At 39.9% G+C, this 19,571-nt stretch overlaps 2 protein-coding genes across 6 annotated transcripts in view; one reads left to right on the forward strand and one right to left on the reverse strand.

Annotated features, from left to right (window-relative positions):
- Window positions 1-4,480: 4,480 nt before the first annotated feature.
- On the forward strand, window positions 4,481-7,311 carry si:dkey-52l18.4 (uncharacterized protein LOC560708 homolog). The gene is made up of 5 exons (XM_022190711.2): window positions 4,481-4,874; window positions 5,472-5,813; window positions 5,903-6,133; window positions 6,246-6,274; window positions 6,429-7,311. Exons 1-5 carry the CDS (start codon window positions 4,793-4,795, stop codon window positions 6,525-6,527), a joined length of 783 nt encoding a protein of 260 aa, XP_022046403.1. The 5' UTR covers window positions 4,481-4,792; the 3' UTR covers window positions 6,528-7,311.
- Window positions 7,312-8,397: 1,086 nt separating this feature from the next.
- Window positions 8,398-19,571, reverse strand: part of rap1gap2a (RAP1 GTPase activating protein 2a) — a 117,524-nt gene continuing 106,350 nt past the window's right edge. For all 5 annotated transcript variants that reach the window (XM_022190725.2, XM_022190724.2, XM_051957892.1 and 2 more), the window contains 11 exons: window positions 19,178-19,333; window positions 18,833-18,904; window positions 16,551-16,637; window positions 16,277-16,417; window positions 14,877-15,026; window positions 13,048-13,160; window positions 12,528-12,626; window positions 12,320-12,440; window positions 11,446-11,548; window positions 11,254-11,327; window positions 8,398-10,942 (listed from right to left, as the gene is read on the reverse strand). In XM_022190725.2, the coding sequence (XP_022046417.2) occupies window positions 10,934-10,942; window positions 11,254-11,327; window positions 11,446-11,548; window positions 12,320-12,440; window positions 12,528-12,626; window positions 13,048-13,160; window positions 14,877-15,026; window positions 16,277-16,417; window positions 16,551-16,637; window positions 18,833-18,904; window positions 19,178-19,333 (1,125 nt within the window). In that variant the 3' untranslated portion in view covers window positions 8,398-10,933. The remainder of the gene's footprint in view (window positions 10,943-11,253; window positions 11,328-11,445; window positions 11,549-12,319; window positions 12,441-12,527; window positions 12,627-13,047; window positions 13,161-14,876; window positions 15,027-16,276; window positions 16,418-16,550; window positions 16,638-18,832; window positions 18,905-19,177; window positions 19,334-19,571) is intronic.

Genomic DNA, 19,571 nt, shown 5'->3' on the forward strand with positions numbered 1-19,571 from the left:
GAACGTAGCTGAGGACCCTCCAGTCCCACCATCAAACCCCGCAAACGTGTGTCCCAGCAGGGGAGGTGACCCCCGAGAGACAGGAGGCTGTACCACAACAAAGCCCGATTAATTTAATCATTACTGTACACTAAGGGAACTTTCATTCTTTATTTTATATGAGTGTCGATTTCATTCATTCATTCATTCATTCATTCATTCATTCATTCAGCCAGTCAGTACTCTATTTAAACTCAGAGCAGATTGAACTGAAATTTGTTTGTTTTTTTATATTGAAAGGCAAAGTTAGTAAAACAATAAAAAACATTACTTACAGCATTACCGCTTTACACACAAATGAATAAACTAAAACAAGAACAGCTGGAAGTTAAGTGGGATCAAATTAAAAAACGGACTGAAATTTAATCCAACATTAGGTTGTTCTGCAGGTTGCAGAAACACAGTGAGTAAAATGGGATTTTGCAACCACATTAAAAACAAAACAGCCAGTGCCTGCAGCATAATCCAGTCATTTGAGTGTGTGTGGTGGGGATCGACATTAAAACACATTAATACGGTAGTGGAAAAATAAATCTTATAAATAAACAAAACCCAGGGCCTGGCTGTCACACCCTGGGCCATCCAGCCTTAGTATACATCTCACAGTGATGAATCCTCTAATTGTCATGTAATGCATCTTAAAAAACAGAGTGATGAATCGTGCCCAAGGCCATAAGAGTTGCATCTGATGAATGTATAAAATGCCCCCATAACCCAATGTTACATGCCCTGTGTGTTGGTGTGCTGTTTTGTGTCCCCCCCCCCAGGCTCCTCTGCTGCTGTGAAGGTGTGGCAGGTGCGGGTGATTAGTCTGATTGAGTAGGAGAGTACATGTAGCAGGAGAGAGCTGTGGTCCCTTGCTCGCTCTCTGGCCTCTTCTCTCAGCAGTCCTGTGTGGAGCAGCGGTGACCTGTCGGCTTTGTGGAGCTGTTTGTTTGTGAGGGTTTGTGAGTTTTGCAGGCCTCCAGTGGCTGAAGAGCCTGCAGTAGTTTCCTTTGTTCTTTGGCTTTTTAGTTTTACCGGGTGGTACGTGGGCTTCCCTGTGGTTTTAAGTTGTTGTCAAGTTGTGTAAATAAACATTCATCACCTTTTCTTTTCATAACTTGTCTCAATTTTCTTTATTTAACCTGGGTCTTAAATTATTGTTACTTTCTTCATTCCCCTTAACATCTTTTAGATCGTAACACCCAGTAATACAAGAAAAGCTTCCTCAATATGTGCTTGTCTACACTGTAGTAGTACACATTTCTTCTTGTAAGAGAAACTAGGCATTTGATAATCAATCCTAGTTCCCAGATCCCCTGTAACTGTCTGAAAAGTTTGTGTGGCCACATTGTCAAAATGCCCTGTTTTTGGTTCCGGTGATGATCGTGTATTTGGTTTTATCTGCACTGAAAAGTATTTTATGCTAATTGAGTGCAACTTTTATTTGTGCAAAGCAGTCCTGCAGGACTTTGACAGCAGAATGTACAATATTTTGCCCTCAGTGTGCAGCTGACACATAATCATTTTAATAAATAAATAAAAAGCTGTTATGTGTGCCTACCAATATATTACATGTACAATGTCTGAAAACAACAGAGGTGTAAATTTGCAAATTATTCCTCAGATTATGTTCTAAATTTGATACAATTATTTCAAGTTTGACAGTTTTGGAAAGTATTGTCCTTAATTACAACTTTCAGGTACTTGTACCTTATAATTCAATTTAAATTGACAATATTTAATGCTGCTTTGTTCTTCCACTACAGTACGTCTCAAAGGGAAATGAGGAAGAGAATCAACAGTGTACACATAAAAGGAATTTGACTCGTTTTTTTTCTTGCTTTCAAGCTTACACATAAAACTAGACACACCCTGGTAGCAATAGAAGACCGAAACTGAAAACAGATGTGTGCATTTGAAATTATTTTTTTCTTCCTTCTCAAATGTGTCATGTGACAAGCTCCCAGATTTATCTGCTGCCCCTGCATATAGGCAGCAACAACAGCAACATGTTGCTGACATACTAAGGCTTCAGGATCTGTAATGTCATATAGATTAATATATCAGTCTTTACCTTTGACTTAAATTAGATTTTTTCATGCTGTACTTTTACTTGTAACAGAGCATTGTTGAATTGTTGTATTGGTACTTTTTCTTATGTAAAGGACTTGGAAGCTTCCTTGACCTCTGCAGCCTTTGCAGCCTCTCTGGGTCTCTCACCAAAGGTCATCATAAAAAATTACCTCTGCTGTGAAAGTAACCAAAGCTGACATTTCTTTCTATTGATGCGTGGTATTGATGCTCTGTCCTCAAAGGGCACCCAAGTATCTACTTCAGTTCAATTCAGTTTTATTTATGTAGCGAGAATTTAAATTCAAATTGTCTCAAGGCACTTCATGCCTGAACACCCAGAGCAAGCCCTAAAAACTCCCTTTGAACTGGAAGAAACCTTGAGTAGAACCCAGCTCATGTGGGGGGACTTATCTGATGCTGGCCAGGGGGTTGAGAGGGACAGAAGAGGTACACAAGTCTGACAGCTTTTAAGGACAAGCTCGCTTTGTTATTCTTATACATCAGTGTGAATGGGATTAGATGGAGCATCATTAGCCTCCTATTATCTTTGGGGCCAATTTGAGCCTAAGCTTTTAGCTGTTTAAAACATAAAACCTCGACCACGATGCATGTTACTATTCTTGATAACAGAAAATGTTTTTCATTCCAAATGTCATAGATAACAAAAACAAGTACTTTAAAATCTCCTTCCACTTTTACATCAGTCAGTGAGATTTTATCATGATCTTCAAATGTCTCCATAGTTACGTAACAAGTATTCTGGATGTATAACAGGAGTGGTTGGGGGGTTGTTTTTATTGAAAGGTCTACTTAGGTAGTCAACAAACAGACATAAAGTACCTGCACTCGGGGAACAATTTTAATTATAATAATTTCCTGAAGGTTTAATTTGCTGGAGTCAAATTGACCCCAAGGATAAAAGATGTTGGAAAATGTGAGGGTAATAGGAGGTTAAACAAGCGCTCCTAAAGTCAAATTTGAAATGGTAATCACAAAAATCTTGCTTTCAAAGCATGACAAAATTTTTTGACCCAAAAGTTCAATATTACTCAGTGGAAAAACATAAGACACATCACTAATAACTGACCCTAAGATTTGCTTAATATTTTTCTTTCTAAAACTAAGCAAAGCTTTTATTTTGACGGTTGACATTCTACTGAGAATTAATTTGTTGTTTGAGGCTGGTAAACCTGAAAGTAATAACTGTTGGACAATATAACAATAATATAAGCATATTAGCTATGCTGAGTTCTTAGCTTCACCTTGCAGTGTAAATACTGGGGGGCTTCACATGATGCACTGGGCTTGTAGGTAGGAGTTTTGCTGATGTAGGCCAAGGCTGCTGGTGGACTTCCCAGGATGCACTGAGCACTTCTCCTCTCTTTCACTTTTCACTGGCTTCCTGTAAAATCCAGAACAGAATTTAAAACCCTTCTCCTGGCATAAAAAGTCCTAATATCTAAGCTCCAGCTTATCTGAAAGACTAGATATTCTAAAGGAGCGCTTTATTCTCAGACTGCAGGTAGTGAACCAGCTCACAGTTTGGGTTTATAAGGCAGACACCTGCAATTAATTAAGGCTTAAAACTTTCCTTTTGGTAAAGGTTTCAGTTAGGGCTGGCTAAAGTGAAACTGTGCCATGGCTTAGTTTCACTTTTATAGGCTGATGGGGAAACTCCCATGATCCACTGAGCACTTCTCCTCAACATTTCACTCTTTTACTTTCTGCATATGTACAGTATATGCCACCGCTGCATGAAACTAAATTTGTGTTTTCTTTCTCCTCCAGTGTGTGTTTTGTCCTCTTTGCATGTATCTGTGGCTCTGGAGTTGCACATTTCTGATGTGCAGTTACAGGCCTCACCAACCTCCTCAGTGTTTATTGTTGTGTTACGCATCTTTGTGCATGCTTCTCTCCAATATACGTCTGCTAACCTCTCCCTCATCCTAGTCAGTTAAGGCCCCCTCTCTGAGCCTGGTTCTGCTGGAGGTTTTTTCTTCCCACTGGTGCAAAAGAGCTGCTCAAAGAGAACTGTTAGATTTCTGTCTATAAAATCATATTGTAAATTTTTCACCCAACAATGTGAAGTGCCAGAAGATAACTTATGTTGTGCACTGACACGACAAAACGGCACTGATTTGAAATGCTTGTGCAGCTGCTGTTGGAAATCAACCAACAAGAGTAAAAACTGAAAAAAAAAAAGTCATATCACACAAATCAACCATCGGAAAAGCATTTTATGACATTGTAAATTTATCGCAATATTGAAAAAAATGCACGCAAACAAGAGGAAATGTTAGTTTCTATATTACTACTTTTTCTGTTTACATCATAGTTCCTTGAAACTGGCCCCTTTCCTGTTGGAAGGGCTCACACTCATTGCTTTCCTGTAATCTTTAGACTTGTACATGTGAGTGTGAGTGTGTGTACAGTGTGAGAGAGGAGGATTAGTGGGTCACTTCCTTCCTTCACCTCCCATTGGGCCAGAGCGGCAGCAGGAAAAAGGAAAGCCCATGTAATTACTGCAAATGGGAAAAGAAAGTGACACACAGAGAGAGCTGATGGACTCCTAAAGACTGACTGCAACTTTAAGAAGCAGGGCCGTTTTGAAGGGGAAAAAACACAAGTCTGACAGCTTTTAAGGACAAGCTTTAACATGTAGTCTTAATCTGCAAAGAAGTGAAACCAACCTGTGATGAACCTGGACAAACTGTTACGGTCAGACATGTATGACTATCTTCTCTTTGCCATCTGCTATGTCTGGATCTTGCAGACTGGTAAGTAACATGTTTTAGCTCTTGCAAATCTGAAATATTACTCAAACCCTTGCTTTAAACAGGGAGAGCCTCTTATACACAATACATGCTGTTTTAGGAGCCAAGGACACTAAACTGTTTCAATTTGTTTTTGTTGAAGTAGCTCTACTGACAGTAACTTTGTAAAGTTTTACCAGCTCTGTAGAGCTGTTATGATTTATTTTCTAATTTCTATTTCATTCTATTCTGACATTAAAAGTTCTTTTAAAAATCAGTTTCTTCACGTCATATGGAAATGACACAATTTTTTTATGCCATCAGCAGTTTATTTATGTAAATCTAACAACAGTCTGCCACATGCCTACCACGGTTTTATGAAATCTTGACATAGACTTAACAAACGTATGATGGCATTATGTGCTTCAGACAATTTGCTTGTGATTACTTTGCTATAGGACACAGAACATAATATAACAAATGTCAGCGTCTTCATGTTCACGTGGTGTCTTGCAATGGTCTTTTGATAGTATTACTGAGTCACCGCTGCACTAAATTATAACCTGTGTTGTTTCTGTCTCGATGCACCGCTCAGAGCTAAGCTAAACTTCCTTCTTTCAGGTTTCTGTGATGAAGAATGCAGTCAGGGTATTCTGGCAAGACGTGAAACATATAATGTGCCAGCGGGGGGCAGTCTGTCTCTGTCCTGTGAAGTCCAGCACTGTGGAGACACCTGGACAGGAACCTGGATGTGGAAGAATTCAACATATGAAGAATTCAGCACAGTTAAGGAAGGCGAGAGGCATCGTTTAACCAACGTGACACTCACTGCCAATAAAACTCGACTGGTTTTGAAACTTCTGAGAGCAGACCCACTAGATGAAGGTTCCTATAAGTGTAGTATTATATGGGGCGCAGGCAACACTGAACAGGGACATTTGACGAACGTGAACATCACCACAGGTATGCAGTTATATATGTGCACATGTTTGCGTATGCATTTTAGCCAATATTTGCTTTTATGACCATTATTCTTTGTGTCCATCATGCAGCTGTCCCCTCTCAGAGGATCTTCTGGCACAGGGTTTTGATCTGTGCTGGTGCTTTTCTCTGTTTTCCCATCTTTGTGGGTTTGGCTCACTGTCTGAGTTCAGAGGTCAATCATCAGCTGCTTCCCACGGCACCGCTGTACACAGCTGTAGAGAGAAACCCGCCTGCTTCTGCTCCACAGCCTCCACCTCGACGTCCAGCACCACCGAAACGTAAGACGACCCCAAGCAAAGGTACATCTTCATTTTTCTGCTATCAGCCTGTAATGTAGCGCTGATTAATGTTCACTGTGATGCTGTCAGAACTGCACTTTTCACCATATTGTCTATTTGGTAAATTTTGCAGTTCGCCCCAAACATCAGAAGAATACTGAGGTGAGTGAATACCTGTTTGGAGATATCATGTTTAACAGTGCCAGCTTGACATTATGGCTCCACTGGCCTGACTTGAATATGACTGTCGCTCATGCTATGATCTTATATGTGTTTCACTAGCTTTTTTTTAAAATTATTGTTGACAATGTTACAGGTAGTGTATGCAGACATTTCCCAAGATGCACTGAAGCAGCAGGGAGCCATGAGAGAGCCTGCCCAATCGACTGTTTACTCATCTGTCAGATTTTCCTGACTGCAAGTGAAGCAAAGCTGAGGATCAATGATGTGTTACTTTCTGTTAGATTCGACTTTGCCACTGACATCCTCAGGAAACACTGCATGCGGGTTCTTATTGTAGGACTGAATCTCTGAGACATTCCGACATTCTTAACCCTGTAAAAAGAGTAAAAATAATATGTAAATAAGAATTAAATAAATAAAGCTGACGTTTTATGTTTGTGACAGTGGATCTTACAAGGTTGAGGCGAATAAGATGACATTTTTAACAAATACATATCAATATGAAACATCCTGGGTTGATTGCATATGTTTTTGTTTTGCAAGTTTTCTGGAATGTCATGCTTTGATATGCAAATGAGGTATTCAATGCATAAAATACCCTTATTTGCATTATATTCCAAAATAGAAATGTGTACATTGGATAAAACACCTTCAGAACTTCTGTTTCCTGTCAGATGTTTTTTTTACAGAGGGGATTTTTCAGTATTCATTTTCTTATATCATTCCAGGCATGTGAAAAGTATTGTCAACCGCAAGAAAAAGAAGCACTTTTATGATATTTTTAAAAATAAAATGCGCTGTAAATCAGTTCATTTATTGTTAGTTTTGTTTCTGAGGTGGAAATTTCTGATTCCTAATATGAGAAAAACTTATTTTGATGTTCGTCTTTTATTCTGATCCTGATATAATCTTGTGTTGTGTGTTGCAGTCAGCACTGTTGTACTTCATGTGCTTAAATTCATGACATGCATTGTAGGAATTCACTTTCATTTATTAATATGACTCATACTTCCTCATTGCTCTGGTTGCTCTTTTGTTTTTTCATTATATGATAAAACTGATAAAGCAAATGTGATACATATAAGGAAATTATTACGATTAGCATGATGCCTGTAAATAAGAATCTTATGTCAGTAGTTACTGAATGAGTACATTATTATACAATGAGGGGACAGCATAAAAACTGACCTACTAACTGTATGACACTGTGACTGTACTTGATGTGCACTTTAACTGTTTACAGCCTAAACTGAAGCACCCCGAGGAAACACAGGCAACCACACGACCCATGTATGAAAGTATAACTAACTAATGTAACTTCAGGATCATTGTTTTCTCTTGGAGAGGAGTCTAAAAAGTTAAGTGTTTTTTTGTGATTTTTGACTTTTCAAATAGTTTAATAGTTAATTTAATGCCAGAAAGCTTCCTATCTGATTACTTAGACTAAAACAAATATTTTTTGTAATAAGAGTTGTTAGAAATTTTATGTAGATTATGTAATTGTGTACCTAATTTGCATGTTCAACTACTCATTAAATATGCAAACATTTGCATAAAAAGGCCATTAGACAAAATGTAGAAATATAAACATCTGTTTGATATATTTTCATTCTACAAGTTTGAAATTTTTTTTATGACGCAAAATATTCCAAAATGTCTAAATTGAAAACCATGTTGTGGTCTGTAGTGTCTCATCTTACACTGCTGACTTTAAGTTCCTATTGTAGTTTTATAAACACACAAAAAAGGCAATATTTTGCGGTCATCTATGACATACATATCTATCTCTTAGTCAAATAATGGAAAAAAACACTGTTTTAATTGTGAAGCAGAGTCAAGAACCCATGTTCCAGCAGCATAACTGACAGCAAGTGGTGCAGAAATAAAGGAGACCAGTTGCAACACCAAGAAGTGCTAAAAAGGATTGTTTTGTAAGATGATTTCACTGATTTCATAGCTTGTACTGCTGAAAGATTTAAATGCGTTGAAGGGGAAAAAAAAGTAAAACAATTTAGTTCGTAATGCTGATGAATTTTTTAAAGTTCTGTGTACATCAAATATGAAAGTACTGAGTAGAGCGCTTGCAAGAAAAAACACACAAATGACACAAAATACAACATTTTATTTTAGAATAAATTCTCAATGGCACATTACATAACCAAATATACATATACATATGTTTAGACATCTTTTAAATTAATATATTTCCTTTAATAATTTTACCTTATTAATTAGCGTACTCTGCAGTGACATTTTTACATGACATCAATGCAAAAGAATCGTTTAATAAATTAAGCATTTTTTTTTACAGAGAAAAGGCTGCAGGGCGTTTTAGGCGATACCTGCTACGAACTAAACAACATCTGAACTTTCCGCTTCTGTCCAGAGGATTTCTGTCCCTGCTTCTCTTCCTCGAGGTAATCACTGGTCTACACTAACTGAGAATAGTTTCCTGGCAAGTTAAGAGGTCACCTAAATTACAGAGGATATTTGTAATTTGGGCAAACTGAGCTTTCAAACTTTTAGACACTGTTAAGTCATCCTCAGCTACAGGAATGGTTCCCTACACATTAAAGTTCCATAGACATTCCTCTCATACACCTACCAGTTTGGTCACACTGGAAACACATCTGTGTGTCTTTAAGCTTTTCTTTACTGACTCCAGTTTGTGCAACTCCAGGTTAATGTCATGGTATAGTTGAGGATTAGAGCAGACCTATGGGCCTGTTGTGCTTGTGAGCAACTGGTTTTGCACTTTACTTCTAAGAGACTTTGTAATAGCAACTAACAAGGCGTAAAATACAAAATACAAAAAAAAAAGAAAAAAAGTTTGAAGTTCACATTCAAAGTGTTTTTGCCAAAGGTGGTTCAATGGTTCATTATAACCTGAAGCATCTTTTTCAAGTCTTCTGCATCGGCTCACATGCTGGGAAACTTTAAAACCCCGGAGACCTTCCTGTTCAAAAGAACCACCGAACATACACACCGATACACTGAGCTAGCAAGCTTCAATGGGAGGTATCAGAAGGTGAAATGTTTTCTGAAAGTGCAACGTCTATTTTCAGCAAATGTGGGTGATGATCGGCTACCCACAACTGTGCTGTAACCAGATCCAGGAGATTCTTATCCTCTCACATAGTGAGAGACACACAGAGAGACAGACAGAGAAACAGAGAAAGAACACACCAGTGGTGAAAAGGGCTTTTGATAGATTGTAAGGCGCAGCTTTGGCTAAAATAAGCTTGTGGCAAAATGTGTTGGCAGTGTCCCCTACTGAGCTAATTTGCACTAACCAAGCACTTGAGTTCAGGGCTTTGAAGTGACCCTTATAGATACAGAAATGCTGTCATAGGAGGAGACATGTCGTGTTTACAGTGCAGCCGACACAATGCAGCAGCTAGCAAGGTTACAAAAGCATCTCCAAAATAATAGGTGTTTCCTAGAAAAGCAATTATATATGCAAAGAACAAGATCAGCTCCTACCGTGGAGGAAGAAAACTCCCAGTGCTGCCACTTCCAAGGATTTGCTACTGAACACCAATCAGCCACAATACTAAAACCACTGACAAATGAAGTGTATATACTGATCATCTTGTCAAAATGCAATTTTCTGCAGGAAAACCTTGGGTCCTGGCATTTAGATGGATGTTGCCATACTTAGATATATATCACTCACCTAAACCTTATTCCAAACCAAGCACACCCCTGATGGCTGTGGTCTTCCCTAGCAGGACTGTGGGACTTGCTCTTGAATGGCTCAAGGTACATGTCCCAGAGCCCAAGGCTTTAACCTAGCCTCCAAACTCCCCAGATCTCAAACCAATCGAGCATCCATGGGATGCGCCAGAACATCCTGATCCACAGAGGTCCCAACCCCCAAACCCACAGGACCCAAAGGATCTTATGCCAACAACCAAATCCCCATTCTGATTTCCACGCCCCAACGATTCAGAGCTGTTTTGGCAGCATGACTGACACCTGTACAGTATTAGCCAGGTGGTTTAAATGTTGTGGCTTATTGGTTTAAATCTACCGTACATTAAGTGTCTGTGCACATGTTCATTTGTGTGTCTCTGTGTACTTTTTTAGGCAAAAGAGGAACTGTTACCAGACGTACCGTCCAAGGGCAAAGGCAGAAGGGAACATCCGGATGTCTGACTAATATTTCCATCGAAAACTCAAAAGTCGGCTAGGTTAAGAGTAACAGTTCAGCCGCAGTTTCATGTTATCGTTTTTTCAATGTCTTCATGGCTCTCGATTAGACAAAATGTTTGAGACAAAGTCTTGCTCGGTCTACACTCACAGTAACAGCCATGCCAAGACCCTTATGTAACGTGAACAATTAACAAGTAAGATGCAGCAAGTATTGACAAATTTCTGAAGCTAAACATTGGTTAAAAAGAAATTTCAGCTGCTTCTCTGCACTAAACACTCACAGTATAGTCAGTTAGTTTATGGTGTGTGGGGACTCTGGTGCAGTCGGTAACCCGGTCAGATTATCCTTGGCTTGGGAAGTGGTTCTACAGTGATTTTGTGGTTGTCGATGGGTATTTTTTCTTTTCTTTTGTAATTTTTGCAGCTCCGTCGGCCTACGCTGTCCCTCCGTTGTGCAAGTCTGTTTTTTTCCGTTCCACAAAGCTACTCAGACTGAAAGAGAAGAAAGAGGCCAGTTAGAGGAGAGTGTTCACTGACAGCATGCATCTTTCAGTCTCAGCTTATTACCCAACACCAGCTTTTACTGTTTCAGTGACATTACAGTGATCCAGAGATAATGAGATGTCTCTAAGACGGACAGGGTGCATCAAACACACACCGGGGGACTTTTTGTCATTGCCCTCAGCATGCTGCAGTAATGCTTCTAATTCAAATGTCATGGAAGTTTCTGGAGTCTTAAAAAGTTGGTACTGTGTGACATGAAAAATAAAGCCAGCAAGGTAGATTTCAAATTAAAAACTTACAGTCGTGGAAGAGTGACTCATTTTGTCAAAGCGGAACTTCAAGTTTGACCTCGGTGACGTCTTATTTTTCCCATCTATAGAATATAGGTTAGGGGAATGGAAATTAAAGAAACAAAGGTAATACTCATTAGAGTGCAAACCTCTGCTATGTCATTCTATTAAAAGAATAAGGCTTGAACGCTGCAGAGTTACCTGTTGGACTGCGGCACATGATGACAGGGGTACCGGATCCCTGGCTGTCGACACTGAGGGCAGGACTGAAGGCAGAGGAAGAAGCCATAGATGGATGGCTGGCCTGAGGGCGAGGGAGGTTAAAAGTCAAGTTAATATGGAGGATGTGGTGGAAGAGGAAAGAAACTGAGGAGCGTCTGTGAAACAAGGAAGCTGTGTTTTGCTGACGTAAGTCTCCCTATCAGCAAAGTGAGTCACTGAATGTTCAGAAAGAAGCCACACAAGGTTCTACGACACAAGTTTCATGCTGGTAAATGTGCAACATTTTGAAAAAGCTGCTTCTGTAATGTGACGCCCCAGAACTTAAATACACCAGATTGCTTTGAACCTATCAAATTTTGCCCTGTGATGATCACTGGTGTGCTTTACTGCTGTGTCATGCATCAGACCCCTACTTTAACTACTTCCTGCAGCCTTTAAACCTTCACTTTGACAGTTTTAACAACACAGACTGTATCTGTGCAAACCGATCTCAAGTTAAATGCTGAGAGTAAGGATGATCTGACAGCATTTCTCACATAATATGAAATAACATCGACAAGCAGTGTCAACTGATACAAGGCAAGTGACACGAGCTGTGATCATTATAATAGATGCGCTGACATTCAACACTCATTATTAGACAGTTCTCAGTAATTATAGACTTTGCCATCCATGAAGGCTTTGACGCTACTAACGTCGCACTCTGAGTGTTTCCAGTATTGTTACTTCACCTCCAGCATAGCACTCGCTTCCTCTCTTTACAGAAAAGCTAACAATAATAACACAAAAAATAGGGGGAAAAAACTGTACGTTTTCTTCTCATTCATTTTGTTCGAACAACTTTTGTACTCACAGTCTCCAGTTCCTCCAGAGCTTCTGTTTCTCCTGTGGTGCTGCTGAAGCTGCTGGTGCTGGATGAAGAACGAGAGATGTTCGGCCTACCGCTGCTGCACTCCTTCAGCTTGATAAAGGGTCTGTGGAGGAGAAAAGAGTGGAATAAACACATGAATTTTGCCTTCAGCCACCTCTAACCTCTTAAAGGTAGCAAAATCAGCTCTCACCTCTCTTTGTTGGGGCAGATCTCAGGTGAGCTGGGGTTGGATGATGTCTCTGACTTGACTTCATGGGACAGAGGGCAGATCTCTGCATGCTTTTGGTCACTGAAGACGAAAATCATGACATTAATTAAACTAGAAAAGCACTCGGAGAGCGCAGACCTTCGCCAGGCCATCTCTCAATTGTACAGAGTCCTTCAAAAAAATCCTGGATCCAGACAGTGATCCGGATCACCTCCAAAATCTAATCGATTGTTACTTTTGCTCTTCCAGACATTCTGTAAAAAATTGGTGAAAATCCGTCCATAACTTTTTGAGTTATGCTGTTAACAGACAAACAGACAGACAGACAAACAAACTCCGATGATTACATGACCTCCTGGCGGAGGTAAAAATCAGTGTAGCCATTTAGACTCCAACTACCACCTACATATAGAAGAAACATAGATAACGCTGGCATCCGTGTTAACATAATTATGATACGAAGCAGAAAGGGTTGTGACATTTAAACACATTGAACACGAACCTGCGGGTGTGTTTGTCTGATGGACTTTCTGTGCTGGAGTGGAGACGTGGGAAGAGTCCGGAGCGCCGTTTAACTGGGCTCTTCAGAGGAGACTTGGCTGACAGGGCTGGAGGCTGGAGATGACAGATTACAGAATTAGGTTTCTTCTTTGTATTGCAGTATTTTAAATCCCCTCATAACATGTGATTTTGAAAGCACCATTAAATATCTAAATTATAAATAATGAGAAACTTTGACAAGGTGCCTTACAAAAAGAGCAACAAACATTTAAAAAGACAGTAAACAGACAGTGGAACAAAAGACAATAAAACACAAATGCCAATTTGTCCACATGGGTTTTCAAAAGCTTGACAAAGTGAGGCACAAATTGAGTTGTTCTGACTCTAAGTGGGAGCTTGTTCCACAGCGCTGAGGCTAAAACAGCAAAAGCATTGATTTTTTGATCTGAGGGGTCTAAGTGCAGAATAAGGGGTTAATAGTTCTGAGACATGGAACACAGCCAGACCCCACAGAGATTTAAACGTAATCAAATGAATCATAAATTGTATTCTGGGGGGATAGTACAATTCGCCCACGACTGGAGTTATCTGCTCCCTGGATGGAGTGTTTGTGAGTAATCTTACTGATGTGTTATCTACCAGCTGTAAAGAGGAAAACTGGGATGTAGATAAAATGAGAGGAGAATTAACAGTTGAGTTGTAACTCAAGCTTCATCAGACTTGTGTGCAGGTGTAGTGTGATCAGATGCGACTGACTTTGTCGGAAACATTGCAAATAACATCATTATGATCTTCAGATATTGATTTGAATGTTGCTAAACTTTGGCAGAAATCAGTGTGTTTGTGTAGGTAGCCTCCAATCACTCACATTAGGAAGATAACTGAATAAAAAAAAAATGCTGTTCTGACCTTTTAAAGGTCACATTTGTTGAAATCAATTTTTATTGGGTTCTAGGGTTGTTATAAACTTGGACATGTTAAAGTAAAAGCTATTAAGAAACAAAGACATTTCCTTCTGTCATGCCTGAAACTGTCAGCTGCAAGAATGAACACAAGAGTCTTCACACATTAACAGCATCTGAGGTTCTGCAATTCAATTATTATTGATTGCCACATCATCACAAAGGTAGGAAAATCCTTAGTGTAAGCATACTGTGCAGCTAATCTGGCTGAGGATAAAATAAGCTCCGATCCTATGCCACAGGTCAGAACTTTGTGGAAACTGGAGTGATTTGTAACTAATAAACAAGGACTGAGCGACCTACTCTGTTTTCATGTGGTTTCCTGTGCTTCAGTGCATCCTAAACTCAGCCAGTGCTTACATCTGTTCTACTGCTCTCTGTGCTCACATATGCTATATTTTAATACAGCAGAATTCTCAATAAGGCTGCTCTCATTTACATAATTTTCAGTTTCTGTTGTCACAATGGAATTAATTTGAATAAATGGCTCAAACACAGCCCATTAAGACAATATGTTTACCAGCAGTCACTGCAGAGCTATTTACAAGCGGCGTCTCTGCAACTACTTACTTAATAACCGCAATGTTGTCTCACAAAATCACCATATACATGAGCTAAAAATAACATCTGTGAGAGAAGGTTAGAAGAAAGTTCTGGTCTCACACATTCATAACATGTGTCTTAGCTGCTGCTGGTCGACTGTTTTACTTTACTCTGTCAATCAAAAAAGACTCAGATGCAGCATTTTAGAACAGGGATTTTGATGTTACTTAATGTGATTCAGATGTACCAGAATGTCTTTAAAGAAGGCTAGATTACACGATGCACTGATCTGACATCTCTCTCTCTCTTTTACTATTTCACTCACAGTGAAAGTGCTCTTTGTGCATTCGCTGGTGCTCTGCGGCAGTCCTCCTCCACTAAGGCTGGCTGGGACCCCACCTCCCACCCCGGGGCTCCTGTGACGGTGGGACCCCACCATGGTCTCCATGGAGTGGCTCCTGACTCGCATGGCTCTCTGGAGGAGTGAGAGGAAACAGGGAATAAGTGGATGAGAGAGAGAAGACACAAAAACACAGATGGTAAAAGAGGGACACGTAAGAACAGAAAGCAGAAAAGGTATGAAAAGAAAAATCAGGAGCGCAGGTGGAAAAGACTTTTTAAAGGCAGGAATATTTTTTGTACATGGATACAGCCACCAGAGGGCGCAGTTCACTAAGGAAGAAACCAATTGTGTTCGACAAGAAGAGACATCAAATGTGTCTTATATTCATTAGTCATATAGTTTGGCTTACTAATAATAATTACTGTCAAAAAGACTTATTTCTTGAGTTCATAATAAATTCCACTCAGTAGCATTCAAATTCAGCTATACTCAAGTGGAAAGCATGAACTTTTCCTCTCTACTACATATATGATGAGGTCAAATTTCTTGAAAAGCATAAACACAAACAACATCATACAAAATTATGCTTTATTAACATGTGGCAGTCTCTTCGCATTCACAGTAATACAGAGAGGTAATACACAGCAACTGCTATGACAGCAATGAGAACAGCGCCCCCTGGGACTGACAGCAGAAAGTGCAAAGTAGCGGTCCATAATGCCTGCGAAGAGTAAGAGAGCCAAATTGTCACATTAGTCACACATCTCATCATCTCACACACATGCAGACGGAAATTCACATTCTAATGGTCCTATTAGCATAAATTAGCCTTTAGTTGTTGACAAAAGAGTGTTATAAGTATCCCTCTCAACCCGGCTGGCCAGCGGCAGATGGGCCCCCCATATGAGCCGGGTTCTGCTAAAGGTTTCTTCTTGTTAAAAAGAGAGGGGTTTTTTTTGGTTTGTTTGTTTGTTTTTGCCACTGCCACCTTTGGGCTTGCTCTGGGGGTTCAGGCACATGGGTTGAATTGTAATTGACACTATATAAATATAACTGAATTGAATTGAAGTGGAGGAGGAGAATGAGTGACGAGAAAGACAGAGATGGACGGCCAGAAGAAAGATTCACAAAGAGAAAGAGACATCACATATATGAGCGCTGTAGTGTTTCATATTTCTATTAGCATGCCAACATACCGGCAACACAGAAAAGCGGCAGCACTAACGCCGGTTTAGCACCTTAAGTTGTCTTGCAGACCTGTGACATTTAACCGACCTACAACCGGAAAACCCTCGCACTCTTGTGCCGTAATGATGGTGATTAAATAAATGTCACGGAGCTGAGAAAAGACTGCGTGTACTTTTGTCGAGGTTCATGTTCACCTTGAAGGACTCCAGCAGACCCCCGTGTGCCCCGTTCTCCAGCTTGTCCTCCTCTCCCACCTGGCCCAGACCCAGCGTGGCCTGGCTCTGTCTGTGCAGCTCGTCGTGGAGATTGTCCAGCAGCGCAGCTCGTGTTCGTCCCTAGAATCAGGTAACACGCACGCACGTATGAAACCCATGAAGGAAAGCATCGAGAAGGAGATACCGGATGAAACGGAACAGTGATTGAAGGCACGCTGTGGTGTTGGAGTGTAACTGTGTGAGCGTGTGTCACCTCCAGTTTGGCGAATTTGTCAGATTTGTAGCAGGCGTTTTCAGCATTGATCAGCTTTGTCAGCAGGAAGTCTCGAAACTCGGGACCCTTGAAAGAGAAACAAGGAGAGAGGTGAAAGGAGTTAGATGGTGAGCAAGAAGGGGTGCAGGGTGTTAAAAACGCCAAGGAAAAGGCGACCTTTATCAGCACCGTACAGATTACGGTGTTGCGGCATGCTGAGTCTTATCACAAGCATAAACCTCACAGATTTAAATTCCCATATGCCGCAGATCCTCTCTTTTGTACACATATTGTGCAAATCATGTCTTAGTGAGTAATTGAATCTTCTTCTGAATCTTGAGGTCAGACTTTTCTTTTTTTTTTTAGTGCAGCTTCATCTTTGTAACAATATCCTGGAATAAAGTATCTCACCTTAGTTAGTTAATGTGCAAATGAGAGATGAAGATGTTTTTTAGTATGTCTGCCACCAAATATAATGGCATTTTTAATATTTCACTGGAGCAGCTGTTTTGTGAATAGAGCAGCATATCAAAAGAAATACTGAATCCTTTTAAAAACTGCAAATTCTTTCAACTAAACTGAGTGATATTCAAAAGAATGAACTGTCATTTATGTAAACACATTTATTTGCTTTTTGGCTGTGAATTCTGATAATGGTTAATTAAATACCATTCTTATGCCTGTCCATTAAAAGTAATGTGATAGCCAGCAGTCATTTATGTAAGGTGAGCACAGAGTCAAATCAAACTAGCATTGTTTAAATGACTCATTAAAACATTGTTTAAGCCAATGCCTTTTCAGTAAAGGGAGTTAAAAGTTAAAGGGCCCATATTATGCACATTCACGGGTTCATAATTTTCTTTTTGGGGTCTACTATATTATGTTTCTCTGCTTTAAAGTTAAACAAAACTATTATTTATATCATATTATTCGTTGCTGCAGCACTTCTTCTCAACACGTGTCTGGAACGCTCCATTTTAGCTCCTGTGTGTTTAAGACCCCATAAACCAAGACTGCACCGATTGTTCAGCTGGCCCAATAAACGTGATGCTTACTAAAACTCAAACTGTATATAAACATGGATGAACCCTCTGTGAGCTCACTCATAGGTTTATTGAAGAGTAATTATGAAGCTCAGCGTAGAACTGCGATTTTTGGTGATTTTTTTCAGGTCTGTGAGTTGTTTCTTTGTCTTAACCTCCAGATCCATGAGCATGAAGCTGTAGCTCTAACACAGAAATAATGGCAGCTGCTCATTCTTTGTTGGAAGGCGTGGCCAAAACATGCTGCTAGGCAGGTGTTATGCACATGCTTTACATGGGGACATAGACCAGTCACAGGAAAAAGGCTTCAACTTCAAACGAGGCATTTCAGGGAAGTAGGGAGCCATGTTTACTGTGGGAGAGAAAGCTCCCTTTGGTGTGGACTTTGGGCTTTGTAAGTTTTCAGATCTTTTAAAAGCACAGAAAAGCTACAGCACACTGAAGCAACGGGGGGAAATCCAAAAGGAATAAAATGAGCTCTGACAAAATCCATCAGCAGCATCTCTAAAGCTCGCTAAACATGGTACATTTCTTTTGTTTAAAACAACAGTTCTCCGTTTTAGGAGGGGAGGACGATGATGTCCTCAGACTACTTCTTGGCTGGGACTGAAGCAGTTGCCAGGCAACCAGCAGAGATTGCAGGAAGTTGCTGGGAGGTGGGTTTAGCTACCTTTGCACAGAGCCAGGCTTTGCCTTCCCAGTTTTTAGGCTAGGCTAAGCTACCCAGCTGCTGGCTGTCGATTCACTGCACAGACATCAGACTAGTGTCAAATTTCTCCCACAACTCTCAAACCAGAGAGCTGAACAGTATAGTTCAATAAATGCTGAACTATACTGATAAAAGCAAACAAACAGGTATCCCTTGGCAAGTTATTCATGGGCCATAATCATTATAATTTAACATTTGTAGATCAAATGTTTTACATGCTACAGAACTCTTATTATTAAAGACAACATAATCTATTAGATACATCAAAATAGATCATTTTTTGCTTTCCTTTTTGCACAGTGTGGCTGACTACCAAAAGATAGATTCAAAATACATCTGTTTCCAGGAAAATAAAGGAAGATTTAAACTCTTTGGTGACAATAATTAACAAAAATCATTCCAATCAAAAGGCTTAAGTTCAAGTAAGGTCACCAATCATTTGTGCTCAAGTAAAAAAAGTGAATTATGTTCCAATTTTTTTTTTTTTTTTTTTTTTTTTTTAATACACACAGATCATTTCTGTCCCTCACCTTCTTGAAGACTGCTGGGTTTGGGAGAGGGGGTCCAAAAGAAGGTACATCCTCTCTCGCTGTAACAGACACCTGTTGACGTAAAGCAAAAACAGTCACATATTATGAGTGTTTTTTTCAGGACAGCTCAGGTTTCAAGCTGAGAGCAGGAAACACAGTGTGGGGGAAACTTGGGAAGAAAGCATCATGAATGAAGAACGAGTCATCATGTACTTTGTTATTTATATGTACATAATTAGATTCTCTTCCCATTGCCCGCTGAACAAAGCCCATTTGTAGTTTCAGCACTGTACAGCTTGTCTGAGCAGAAGCAGCATCATTTTAGCACAATGCTCTGGTCTGTACCTTGTATGTGGTGTGTTCTGTACAGGGGTTTTCAGCCTGCACCAGCACGTAAGCGTGAAGAAAGTTGGAGGCGATCATGTCTGGAACGAACGGTGTGGCCTCTTCCTGGAAAACTGCAGCTACAATATCATTCCCTATGTGCCTCTTCCTTTGGAGCTGAGGAGAAAAGATTTATTTGTCGACCTCAGATTTTTAGGAGCACAAAGCTTCTGGTTCTGTGACATATAAACCACTGAATGCAAGAAGACTTTATTTATTTATGTCTTACGAGGATTTAAGAGGCTTCACATCAAAGAGCAAGCGTTTGATTTAACATTTAGCCATAGCTTACATAATAGCAATTTCGTTTTTTTATTAGAACAGCGTAACACACTGTCAATAACCAGACCAAACC

This window comes from Acanthochromis polyacanthus, chromosome 13 (assembly GCF_021347895.1).
Source record: "Acanthochromis polyacanthus isolate Apoly-LR-REF ecotype Palm Island chromosome 13, KAUST_Apoly_ChrSc, whole genome shotgun sequence".
Classification (NCBI taxonomy): domain Eukaryota; kingdom Metazoa; phylum Chordata; class Actinopteri; family Pomacentridae; genus Acanthochromis; species Acanthochromis polyacanthus.

Excerpts from the sequence above, each read along its gene's own strand:
- si:dkey-52l18.4 (XM_022190711.2), top strand. The coding sequence starts at position 4,793 with ATGAACCTGGACAAACTGTTACGGTCAGACATGTATGACTATCTTCTC. Across the intron at positions 4,875-5,471 it reads TGTCTGGATCTTGCAGACTG|GTTTCTGTGATGAAGAATGC; the intron begins GTAAGTAACATG and ends TCCTTCTTTCAG. Across the intron at positions 6,134-6,245 it reads TAAGACGACCCCAAGCAAAG|TTCGCCCCAAACATCAGAAG; the intron begins GTACATCTTCAT and ends TAAATTTTGCAG.